The 12,975-nt window shown below is 38.2% G+C and overlaps 1 protein-coding gene across 18 annotated transcripts in view; it reads right to left on the bottom strand.

The window, feature by feature from the left end:
- The window catches only part of TTN (titin), a 461,697-nt gene that overhangs the window by 422,475 nt on the left and 26,247 nt on the right, over positions 1-12,975 (bottom strand). For 17 of the 18 annotated variants that reach the window (XM_033947057.1, XM_033947058.1, XM_033947060.1 and 14 more), the window contains exons 8-16: positions 12,726-12,878; positions 12,323-12,460; positions 10,746-10,871; positions 6,770-7,039; positions 6,550-6,672; positions 5,325-5,600; positions 4,916-4,981; positions 1,780-2,038; positions 1,023-1,089 (exon numbers count right to left, since the gene is read on the bottom strand). In XM_033947057.1, the coding sequence (XP_033802948.1) occupies positions 1,023-1,089; positions 1,780-2,038; positions 4,916-4,981; positions 5,325-5,600; positions 6,550-6,672; positions 6,770-7,039; positions 10,746-10,871; positions 12,323-12,460; positions 12,726-12,878 (1,478 nt within the window). The remainder of the gene's footprint in view (positions 1-1,022; positions 1,090-1,779; positions 2,039-4,915; positions 4,982-5,324; positions 5,601-6,549; positions 6,673-6,769; positions 7,040-10,745; positions 10,872-12,322; positions 12,461-12,725; positions 12,879-12,975) is intronic. The other variant, XM_033947074.1, reaches the window with a different exon arrangement.

Here is a 12,975-nt window from a genome sequence, read left to right as displayed (position 1 = left end):
TAAATAAGATTAAGCTCTACCAAAAAAGTAATAGACCCGATGACGAATCGACACATAAAGCTTAGGACGATGAGAAGTTTGAGTCCTGAGTGGTGCCACTGAGGGTCAGGGAAAATTTGAACAAGGTGTTATATTCTGGCTATAAGATTGATTTGAATGTATTGGTACCTTGATAAACATCTAAAATTAGTGCATTGATTTGATTCAATAATTATGAGTGCATAGTAAAATTATCTATAAAAATAACTTTTCAAAAGTAATTTTGCAAAAAGTTTACCTTTACCTTAAGGAGGTATAGATAAAAGATTTTGTGAAAAAGCATTTTTGCTATTGGACTCCTGAATTTGCATGAAAATACTTGTCGCAAAATCATACATGCAAAAACTAAACAGCACATGCAATTTTTGCTGCTTCATAGAATGGCTAAGGAGGGACGTTGTCAATATGAGTGACCATTAAGATGTGTTATTTTATTATTAACCCCCAGTTAATAGTAACTAGCCCCCTCTTTTACGAATGTATAGTGCGGGTTTTAGCACCGGCAGTGGCGGTAACTGCTCTGATGCTCATAGGAATTCTATAAGCGTTGGAGCAGTTACTGCCGCTGCCGGCGCTAAAACCCATGCTCCATGTTCGTAAAAGAGGGGTAGGTTTCGTTGCATAAAATAGGACCTGTGCTAAAATAGCAAATTTGTGCTAAAATAACCCATCTTAATGGTAGTCCACATTAATAACTTCCCCCTAAGACTGTTAACTTTGCTACAAAATTAAACCAAACCAAATACCAACTTTAACAATAAGGTTGAAGGATAAGTGATAATGCTGTCACCAAAATCCTAGGATAATGCTAACAGCTAAGTTAATCCACATATCATGGTTATTTCCACTCTTGTTTTGCCACTCTTTCTCCCAATCAATGTTATTTCTCTCACTTATTTTCTCCAAGCCTCATTCTTTGGTCAGTGAAAAGCTTCTTTTTCTAAACTATCACACTGTTCAACTAGACATTTAAAAAATGTTACCGTTTTTCTTCTGTGATGACCTTCTCTGGCACTACAAGAACCTCTTTGCTCTCATACTCTTCAGTTACTAAAGGAAATAAAAAATGTACATATATTTAAGGATATAAAAGAAAAAATCTTGTGCATTCAGTTTCATAAGTAAGACCACAACATCACATCTGTGTTCAAAAATGTGTAGCTTGACCTTTGAAATTAAAGTTAAAGTAGATGACAGCAAATATTTGACTTAAAGAAGATGCATGGTCAAGAAGACAAGTGGGTTAAATAGGGGGACGTTCCCTTGAGAAAGCCTGACGGCAAAACATGTTAGAAGGTGCCCTTGCTGATATAAAGCTAAGTGCATTTAAGCTCAATGTTTAAATGATGATAACATTCTAAAAGATTTTGGTAAAGCTCCAAAATATGGGCATTTTGATAATAAAATAATAAAAATATTAGAGAGCGATGAAGAAGTAAGTGCCTACATACCCAGTAATCAATTGGTTCCTGGGCTGCACTACTGAGGTCTATGTTGTCTAGTCTAGAAGAGCATTATATTATATATTGGACAAGCTTTTTTGAGTTTTGGTTAATCCAGTCTGGGTAACAAGATAAACTCATACTACATGATATGATACCATATGCATAATTTATCTGTTCTTGCCATTTTCAGTATTTGAAATACTTATGAGTCGAAGCTTAATATCATCCCTATAATGAAATAAATGTATTCTGTGATTTGTGGGGGGAAAAAAATGCAATCAATTGATTCACTTACCCTGAATGACTAAATAACATGAAGTGCTGACTGTGCCAGCCTTATTTGTAGCAGTGCAAGTGAATCGGCCACTATCTTCTGCAAATGCTTCACGGATTACAAGTCGGGCTATTTCTTTTTCAAAGGTAATTTGGAAGTCAATAGAACTTTCAATCTGATAGTTCTCTCTGTACCAGTTCACCTCTGGGGCTGGAAATCCACTGATCTGACACTCCAAAGTGACAGATTCCCCTTCAGTGGCAGTCACATTTTTCAGACCCTACATTAAATATAGATAAAAAAAATATACACTGATAGAAATCCTTGGTTGTTATCAAATATATATGCCACACACTTCAATATAACATCTAATTTGATTCATTATGGGAACCCAGCAAAAGAGGTCTTCAATGCATATCAGTAAGTTTTCAGAACACAGCGAGTCAAAGATAACTAAGGGGCCCTTTTACTAAAGTGCAGTAATGGCTTGCACTTATCACACAATAAAAGGGCAGCTCTATAATCCAGGTATCCATATTAATGCACCCTTTATGAGTGTAAATGTCTAGAATTATAGCATTTATATGTGTTAACATGTTCATTTACTCACAGTCATGCCAACAGGGCATCTAAGAGCTATTGCATAAATGCGTACCCAACTTACATAGGTAGAAATTCTAGAAATGGTGCCTAAACTTAGGCACTAATAAGCTAATTAAGAAATGCCATTTAAAATGGCCAAAAACTGCAACATTAAAGCGCCTATCAGCACCTAAATAAAAGGCACTGGAATCGTGCCTCTGGAGGTAAAGCAGCCTAAGATCACTGTGGGCGTGACTAACGCCGGAACTGGCAGGCATCCTAAAACACCTACAGAGGAGCAATTCACGACAAATATAGGCACCAGAAATGTAGGCCTAGAAAACCCTTACCTACATTTCTGGCACCTATCTTTCCTGGAGGCGTGATTCTCTATACAGCACCATCATATGATTGACATGCGATCGGCGGCTGCTTTTTAGGCAGCCGCCAATATCGATGCCGTATAGAGAATCCATAAATGCAAAGGGGTGTACACAAGGGCAGATAGGGAAATATGATAAAGTACCTGAATGTAAACCACTTAGGATATAAGTGGTATATAAATGATTAAATAAATAAATTAGGCCCCAACACTTATGCCAGCTCACTCCCTCTTCTACGAAACTGGGCTCGCAGTTTCTAGCACAGAGAGCCGTGCTGAATGGCCCGTACTGCTCCCAACGCTCATAGGAACTCTATGAGTGTCGGGAGCAGCGCAGGCCATCCAGCGTGGCTCCCCATGCTAGAAACTGCTAGCGCAGTTCGTAGAGGAGGGGGTCAATGTCTGGTATAACAGCAGGTGCATAAATGTTAGGTAGGGATGTGTATACTGCCTATTTGTTATTTTACAACCACACTCTAAGCGGTTTACATACAGGTACTTTAAGCATTACCCTATCTGTCCTGGTGGGCTCACAGTCTATCTAATGTACCTGGGGCAATGGAGAATTAAGTGACTTGCTCAGGGTCACAAGGAGCAGCGCAGTGTTTGAACCCACAAACTCAGAGTGCTAAGGGTGCACATATACCAGGCTATACAAGTATTCTGTAACAGCATCTGGGTGCCCAGCACTGATCCTTCTAAATTGAAAGGGCATCCATCACCTAGAATCCTGCTAGTTAGGGGGGGGGGGATTTACTATTTCACCATCACATTTTCAATAATGAGGGACTGGGAAGCTCTGCAGGACTTAGGGAACCTCTCTGTTCCTAGCAGTTGAAAGCACAATATTGAAACACAATTACCTACTGGTGACAATGAAATTGGAGGACTCCTTCTCAAATTAGAGGGAACCATGGTGCCCAAGTGCTGTTATAGAACTGCTTTTAATTCAAATCCTTGGGGGTTCCTAAATGCAGACACCGAGTTGTAGAATTTGCCTCTAACAGGGAAATTCTGTAAATGGTATCTAAAAATATAGATGCCTATCTCTTGTCAATCACACTTAGGTGCCTATTGCAGAATCACACCTAACTTAAAATTTAAACACCTGTAATATAGACCATGGTTTTAAAGACCTACATTATAGGTACCTAAGTCTTATAGAAAATCATGCCTAGTGGCGCCTAAATCATTTTCTGCCTATAAACATGCCTACTTTGGGGTTAGGCACCATGCAATAGGCACCTATCTTTTGTACAATCGCACCTAGGAAGATATGTGCCTATCACTCAATTAATCCCCCTGCCGTGATCAGCTGAGCGGCTGTGGTAGGGAACACCCCCCCTCCACAAAGTCATCCAGCAGGAGGGATGCCCACTCTCTTGTGTCCTGGACCCCCCTGAAGTAAGCCAGGCAACCCCCCCCCCCCAGAAGCAAGCCTGGCAGGATGAATGCCCACTCTCTCCTACCACCACCACCCTGAACACGAACCCCCCCCACCCCCGACACCTCCCAAGGCTCAGTCATCCCACCCCCAAGACTAAGTCCCCCGACACCCCCAAGGCTCACCCCCCCCTACTCTATCCCAAACCCCCTCCCCTACCTTTCAGTTGAATGTTTGACTGGTGGGATGCTCACACCCTCTGGCCAGCCAACCACCACTTCAAAATGGCAGGTCTTCCCCTTCCTGGTACATTCTGGGATGCACCAGGGAAGGGCCTATGACTCTGATTGGCTCAGATAAGGCTCCTCTTCCTATGCCACAATCAGCTTAGCAGCCGCATCCATTTGAAATGTAGGCCAGCATTTTGCTGACCTACATTTCAGGCTGACCTACATTTCAGGCCCTAGAGAGACACCTAGAGCCACTTAATCTCGCCCAAGGCCACTTCCAGGTGAAACCACACCCATGCCCAGCCTTGGGCTAGCTTAAGTGTTCTGATGCATCTCCCTGCACCCGCGACAGATGCCTAAAGTGTAGGTGCCCTGCCTCAAGGGTTTTAAAAAAAACAAACCAAAAAATATGTGTCCTAATTGGCTGGATAGATGCTGCCTAAAATCAGGATGCTATTTATAGAATTTGCCCCGAAAAGCATTAAGCAGGCATTGGCAAATGTGTAAAATATAATGTAGTTATTAAAAAAAAAATCAGATCATCAATTTATGCTGATAACTGCCTAGAATGGTACTTACTGAAACTAATGATGGTGGAGATGCAGGAATTTCTGCAGGTTCAGGGACTCTTGCAGCTTCTGGCACCTAGAACAATTATAGCAAATACCATTAAAAATACTGTGCCGTCATGCAAATACACATGCAAAAATCTAATTTTGAAACACATTCTCTGTCACAGGCGTCTGCTGCACAGTTAATTGCCTTCTGAAAACAAACTTTCAAAACTTAACATAGGATATATAAACATCAGAAGGATTAAAAGACTTGTAGCATAGGCACATTTTGACTCTCTTATCCTTTGCCTCCCCAAATTAAGCAGACAAAACTGCATTGATGGCTTTGAATAAGGGAAAATTTAATTTAAAAAAATGTTACACAGTCATATGCTATATTAATCAATGAAATAGAAATATTCATGATGACAAACCTCAGCTTTGACTTCTTTCATTATCCGATAATGCTCTTCTCGAACCACAGGCTCTGAAATCCTTACATCTATGTCTTTTTTCACTTCATAACCAAAGCGAGTCTTGAAGGAATCTGCTGGCTCCTCCGCAGGAAAGGGTCGAGGAACCTCTTTCTCTATCACCTTATGCCCAGCAGGTTTTAAAATAGGAGCTTTCACTGATTTGGTGATCTTTTGAGTAGATGTTGTTATCAATTCTTTTTCCAGAGTAGCCATAGCACTACCTGCTATTGAAACCTAACCAGACAAAGAGAAAGAAAGTTATAGTTTTGCTACTCAATTTTGCTGATCTAAAGATGCACTTTCCCCCCTAGCAAACTGATTTTAAATGTGTATTATGTGAAATTAGATCTGACTTCCGCTATCAAATTATTGATTACACTGAAAGCATTAACCACAGTCTGTGCCGCATTTACTGTAGATACTCACACTTATACCAGTTCCATGGCTGGTATAACTTTTGTATCTGTTAGGTGTGCCAAAATCAGAAGGGTGCCAAAGCTACATTATAGAACAGGCTTCTACCACACAACCTTGGGGTGCCTACATGCCTTCTTACAGAATAGTTTATTGATCTAATAAAAATTGATTTGACTTTGCTATAATCCTTGTCTCCTTATAAAGGACTGAAATGATGTGGCATACTTTAAAATGTGTACTGTATAGTACAAAAAAGTTGTAAATATAATGGGGTCAATATTCAAAGTGAATTATCCAGGCAGGAGAGGCTCCTGGCTGGTTAAATTTTTTGTGAGGGTCTATCCACTGATATTCAGCATCTCTTAACCAGCTAGTGGTGCTGAATATCAGTATTAACCACCAAACATGAACCTGGCTATTTTGTGGGTGGTCTGGGGCAGAGCTGGTACTTCTGCAGCTGTGCCAATATTCAGCACTTACTTTCCTAAATTAACTGGAAAAATCAGACCTCATAAAACAGTCTTATCCTTCTCTGGTTTCACTTAGAGAATTACGTGCTGAATATCAAACTTAACTGGATAAAGAATAGTTGACGCACACACCCAGTTATTCAATGTCAATGCCTGGACATGGCTCAGCATTGAATATCCGGGCATAGTACCATCAGCGGCCAAAAATCACTCCTTGCCACTGGCTGAATATTTACCCCAATACATTGTACATGTTTCATTGAGAATGTTATACATACCCTTCCTCCACTTCTTACCTCATAAGCATGATCTGGCTTATGCAATGCAATTTTTGAAACTGCAAAATGAGGAACTGGGTGGGGAAGTTTTGGCTCCACATGGACTGAAGGCTCTGGTAGAGGTTCTGGCGTTCTTCTGATCTGTATTAACCAATAAAATCCCATTGAGCAGCTATTGACAAATCAAAATCTTTACTGTGTAAGATGAAAAAAATACTGATGCAAAGTTAAATCTGACCTGTGTGATGTGTGTTGTTACACGATCAGTAGTGAGGATTTGTGTTTCGGGAGGAACATATACTGGCTTAGGGACAACTGGCTTGGGGACAGCCTGGCGCTCAGGAGACACCTCAACAGTTCTTGCAGCTAGAGCCCGCTCTTTTTGCTCATATTCCAACCTTGTTTCGTCTATAAATGTTTCTTCAGCACGTCCTGGTTCTCTGGTACGTGCCAAATCAACTGCAGCAACAACTGTGGCTACAGCTCCTGCTCTTTTGCCAACATCAATCTAGAGAAAAAATTTATAGAGTTCATATACACATCCATAGTAACAACATATAAGGGGCTATGAATTCAACATTCACATACCACACTCATATAACTAATGAGTATGTCACGCTGTATGACTGTAGATCTGACCACAAGTTAGTGATAACCACTGATAATCATGGAAGTAATTAGGATATTAGTCAGTTTCTGAGGTATTTTTTTATGCAACAGTATTATTTTTTTAAATTATCTCTGCTGTGCCCTTGAAGAACAGCTACATTTTATTCTTTAAAAAGTCATATTCCTGCAGTTAAGCATTCAGCATCTTGATTCTGAAAGCAGGCTTGTTTTGTCTCTTCTTTTCTTTATAAAAACTGCTTTCTGACCGATTCTATTTTAGAAAAGTATTCAATTAGGGTTATATTTTGGATTTAATTGAGACCACTGTTGAATAAACAAACATCTATTACAATTTATATTAGCAAATAAGGTATGGTATGCTTATACACATAAAATTACATAATGGAGGTAATTCGAGAAATTGGTGCCTCCATTTAGGTGTGCTGATGCCACGTACTGGTCACCAATTCTATAACACCATCTAAGTACCAAAATGACATTATAGAATTATAGCATAATTGGCATGGATGCATCTAAGTTAGGTGCAATGAATTACACCATGCCCATGGCTAATGTAAATGGCCACATCTATATGTGCCAAGTGACAAAGGTAACTCATAATTCACGTGTCACTTGAAGGCACTCCCATGTCCTGCCCATGTATACACCACCTAAAGTTATAAGTTACACTGCTTAGGTGCTACCTTATAGAATACTTTCTAGTGTACATTCACAAATAACAACCAATTAATGGCACCTATAATGTGTGTAAATGGCCCATACATCTAGGCACCAAGTTGTAGAATTACCTCCTATATATATAATTTTATGTACATATATGTAATGCAGAAATAAACATTTTTGTATACATACAAGGGGCTATTGAAAAGTTCTCAGTCCAGCCAACTAACTTCCTAAATTCTGAATGTTATTTTGCCACTGTAGCTGATACGAGTGTTCTTATTTCATTAAGTGCCAATTTGCAGAAATTAAATTCTATGTTTTGACATTGTTTCAGATCATGGATTGAACCATATCCACATCATTCTCTTCTTGATTGGACTGAGAGCATTATCTGGAAGAACACATGCTATATGTGTTATATCTATATGCAATAATCCTGCAAATATATGCCACTGTTGTGTACTCAATCAGATTGTATCACACCTTTCTTGACTTATATCTCTCAACAAGGTTGTAAGTTTGGCATAGGCTCCCTCAAATGTTTTCCCTCGACCCTAAAGAAAAGTTTCATCTGAAACATGCATGTCAGGAGAGGTGAATGAACAATGAAGGATAGTTCACTATAAAGTTAAGTGGCATCCTTCCATTTTTATATTGAATAATATGAAAAATAATGATAAAGGTAAGGATAAAGATATGGATAAAGAATTATACTAAAATAAATTTAAAAAGAAAATATTATGAATACACAATAAAAGTTGGACTGACGAAGAGGTTTGCAACTGGTAGCATTTAGTGCCCAGCTGCGGTCTGAAGGTCCGTATAATTAAGTATAAGGTGATTTCATCCGTCTTCAACCTTGTTGTGAGATATAAGTCAAGATAAGTTGTGATACATATCTATATGCAAAATATACATATAAGTATCATATTTATAAAATCACACACAGACAGTATGTGTATGGTATGTAAACATACAAATTTATACGTTAAACATTCCCTGCCATTGTGATTTCATTAGTACAAAGAGAAATGGAGCTAGACTAATTAGAAAGGTAATTAGTGAACACTGAAGGCCTCTTCTATCAAACTGCGCTAGCAGTTTTTAGCACAGAAAGCCGTGCTGAATGGGCTGCGTTGCTCCCGATGCTCATGGGAACTCTGCATCGGGAGCAGCGCAGGCCATTCAGTGCGGCTTACCGCGCTACAAACTGCTATCACAGTTTGATAGAAGAGGCCCTGTGTGTTAGAAAATAAGCGGAAATATTCCTGGGGTGGAACTGGGGAGAGTTGGACTTACAAGTTAGTGACTCCCATAATACATTAAGCTATGGTAAAATCTGAAATGTTACCACAGTTTAGTACATTCCCCCCATGTGTCTTTAAAATACTAGTAAGAATTCAACAGAAATCATGCCTTAATTTAAAATGTAGATAATACACCCGCATGAGAGCAGATGTAAAGATGTACATAAGGAGAATGGGATACATAAAAGCAGTAGATCCGAATAGAAAACCAATGCAAAATGTATTCACTACATAAAATCATAAATACATAAATAATTAAAAGCCTGACATGGCCATGTTTCGCCTCTTAAGGGCTGCATCAGGGGCTGTAAAAACTGACAATCTAACTAAATAAATAAGTTAGAATGATACATAAACAACAGAAAAAAAACACAACAATTATAATGCTTTTAAAATAAAAACCAAAATCAAATTAATATCTTTTTAAAAACATTATAATTGCTTGTTTTGCTTTTTCTTGTTTGTGTTTCAATCTTTTTTTTAAGCCCAGTTCAGCAGGTCTGAGGTTGTACAATGCTTTGTATATTTTGGCTCTGTATTATTGAGGCCTTCTACCTTTTATAACCTCTTAGCCGCACTTGCTGAACTAGTGCACTGTATTAGGTGTTCTTAATTCAACTCTCAGTGCCAATTAACCAATTACAATTAATTATCTGCCTAACTTGGTATGTGCCCTGATCTAGGCATCTACCAGTAGGCACCTTTTATAGAATCAGGGTCAATGTGCACAATCCTGTGTATTTTATAAAATACATGTGTGAATTTTGTGACTCAGACCAAACCCTGCCCCTGAGAATGCCTCTATACAAGTATGCGCCCTGTTTCTCTGCATTCTTTTAGGTGTGACTTAATTTTATAAATGCCCACGTACATGTAAAAATAGTTTATAAAATTACTCTCTACATATATCACATATTGATGAAAAGGAAACTCTGGTTATCACGGGGTACCCACATCTAGTTTGGACAGTTTTATAACAAGTGTTTCCACATATCTGTTTTATGCATACAAATTGCTTTTAAAATTACCCACCTAATAAATTACATGCTGGTATGGTTGTAAATGGTTTAACTCAGTGGGGCAACTATTGTTGTTTCCCCATGATTAATATTGTCACACATAACTTTTATCTTTTCCCCTTAATATGGGGAGGATGGCCAGGCATCTGTGTTGTTAGGATTTTAGTTACAGCCAGGATGATTTGTTTTTTATGATCTGGTAAGTGTTGATTTTATATTGTAATTTCAGATGTTGTAAATCATATTGAACAACTGTATCTGGGAGTGATATAAACATGTGGAAATAAAATATGATTTAGATACCAGGAAACAAAGCATGACTTAGGGCTCCATTACAAAGTCGTAGGTAGCAGCTTCTGGGGTAATCGCTCCAACATCCATACGGATTTAATGGGCATCGGAGCATTTGCCACATGGAATGCCACTACCATGGCTTTGAAAAAGTTGGGGTTAATTAGAATATATTAGTACACAAAAACTACCAAATGGGAAGTTAAAGGATTATCTTAAAATGGTGCATATTATGAGGTGAGTTTTGGTGGTTTTACAAGTTTGGTGTTATAGTTGCTTTCACATAAGGAAAAGCTAAAGTCACCTGATCTTGAATTAGACGTTTTTGTTCTCGTTTGATATCAATTCCTTCTATGGTTCTTGATACTGCCTCTTGCCGTTTGGCCCTCTCAGAAGCAACTATTACAGTTTTCTCAGCTTCCTTTACCCTCTGACATTTTTATAGAAAAAGAAGAGTTTCTTTTAGTATCCAATCTCACAAAAAAATTACAGAGGGAAGCAAATAAAGATAAATGAAAGTCATGTAAAAGAAACCAAAAGGATGGATGTGGATGAAAGATAACTATATATTGGTCCTTAATGAAATTGAGAGGCAGGTGCTTTTGAGCACTAGCATCCAATTCATCCGATACATGGAGTAAATTTCAGAAGGTAAATAAATATACATGAAGGTGAATGGGAGAGGGAAAATATAGAGTTGTGACTCATTAAACTGGTTAATCTGTAAGGCAGAGTTCTCCAAACTGTGGGTTAGGACCCCATATGGGATCACAAAGCCCATGTTTGGGGTCACAGTCTAGGTGAGCTCTCTATAAGCACATCATCATTCTACACTTCCAGGGGGTTACACAATTTTATTTGGCAGTGTTTATGGGGTCATGGCATAAAAAGACTGATAAGTATTTAAGGTGCCACCAGCCTCTGTCATTTTTGTTAAACCAGACTAACAAAGCTACCCTTTTTAAAGATTTGACTCTCAATGATTATCTTTGTTAGGAGATTCTGGGATAGTGGTCTGATTAATTGCAGCTAATATCAGTGTAATAGCTTTTGTCTTTACAATTCTATAATTCATATGGATGTGTATATCAAAATAACATTATGCAAGCATCCATAGGGATGGATTCAGTAAATGGCACCGAAAAGTAGGTGAAAAACCAAATGTGTAGAGGGATACAATCGTATATTAAAACAATTACATCAAAAACGTATTTTATGTTAAGTTTAGTAGAAGGATCTCATTCATACTACATCAAAAAGATTACGGACACAAAAAAATATAATAATATGTACAAAAACGGAGAAAAACAAGCCTCATACACAGGCAGCCGGGACTACACAAGTACTCTAAACCACCTGTATCATCACTGGTTTGAAAAAAACTCCGTACAAATATATAAATATACTTTCATTTCATTCATATCAAAAAAAATTTTCATTTTAAAGTTCACTTAGTCTCGTATATCATAAAGTGTGAATGGCAGTCCAATCTATCTAAAACAATTCCTTCTTAGCATTTTTTTGCTACTTCGGCTTGTCTGCGGTGTTCTTTGCTCACATGTTTAAAGACAATAGACTGTTTTCAGTCCAATTCTTTATATGTGAGGTTGCAAACCATTGGACCCCTAAGGAAGGTGTGTTTGCCGAAATACGGACCATGTAGGGTCCGGTTGGATTTTTTATCACAGTATTTTTTATCATTGTATTTTTTTAATTGAATTTTCATGGTTTTATATATCAGTGTTTAATAAATTATCTCCAGAACATCTGTATCCACAGTTTTTGTTTTTGTTTTCATCGGTGGATTGTTTTCACTGTGGATCATTGGGTCTCCCCATTTTTCTTTATAGTTACTTTTACATGCAGAAAGGTTATAGTCACCTGCTCTTGAGTTATTCGCACTTGCTCTCGTTTGATAGCAATTTCTTCTTTAGTTCTTGATACTGCTTCCTGCTGTTTGGCCCTCTCAGTGCTAATTACAACAGTAGCTACTGGGGGTTTTTCAGCTTCCTTTATCACCTGAGTATTGTTAAACAAAAAAGAAGAGTTTTTCTTTAAAATCCTACTTCGTGTGAAAATGTGAAAAGGTAGCTAGCTATCCATTAAAAGAAGGTGACAAATTTGTTAACAAATTATTACAAGGGAAATGAGTAAAAATGTGATGGGAAGGAAAAGAGTTGTCTTGCAGAGGTCAATAAAATAGGTAGTACACAGCAAGCTCTGGTTAATCAGATGACAAAGGTTGCATTTGAGGTGGAAATAAAAGAACTTTCTTTATGTCTACCTTCTCTTTAACAGGTTGAATGTGTACTGCAGTCACTGCTGCCCTTTTGGCAGCTTGCTCTATGGCACTTGAGATTGGTTCTCTCTCTCTGGCCTGGTCAACAGCAGCAACCACAGTAGCAACAGCTACTGTTTTCTCAGTGTCTTGTCGTACCTAAATTATTTACACCAAAAGATACGTTTCATACACAAAACAGACAGGAACATTTGAACATTTCCGGAGGACACATGTAAAATGTTTGCATTAAGCA

The sequence above is a fragment of the Geotrypetes seraphini genome, chromosome 5 (assembly GCF_902459505.1).
Source record: "Geotrypetes seraphini chromosome 5, aGeoSer1.1, whole genome shotgun sequence".
Taxonomy (NCBI): Eukaryota; Metazoa; Chordata; class Amphibia; order Gymnophiona; family Dermophiidae; genus Geotrypetes; species Geotrypetes seraphini.
The sequence above is the reverse complement of the archived record's forward strand: the minus strand, read 5'-3'. Positions and strand labels throughout refer to the sequence as shown.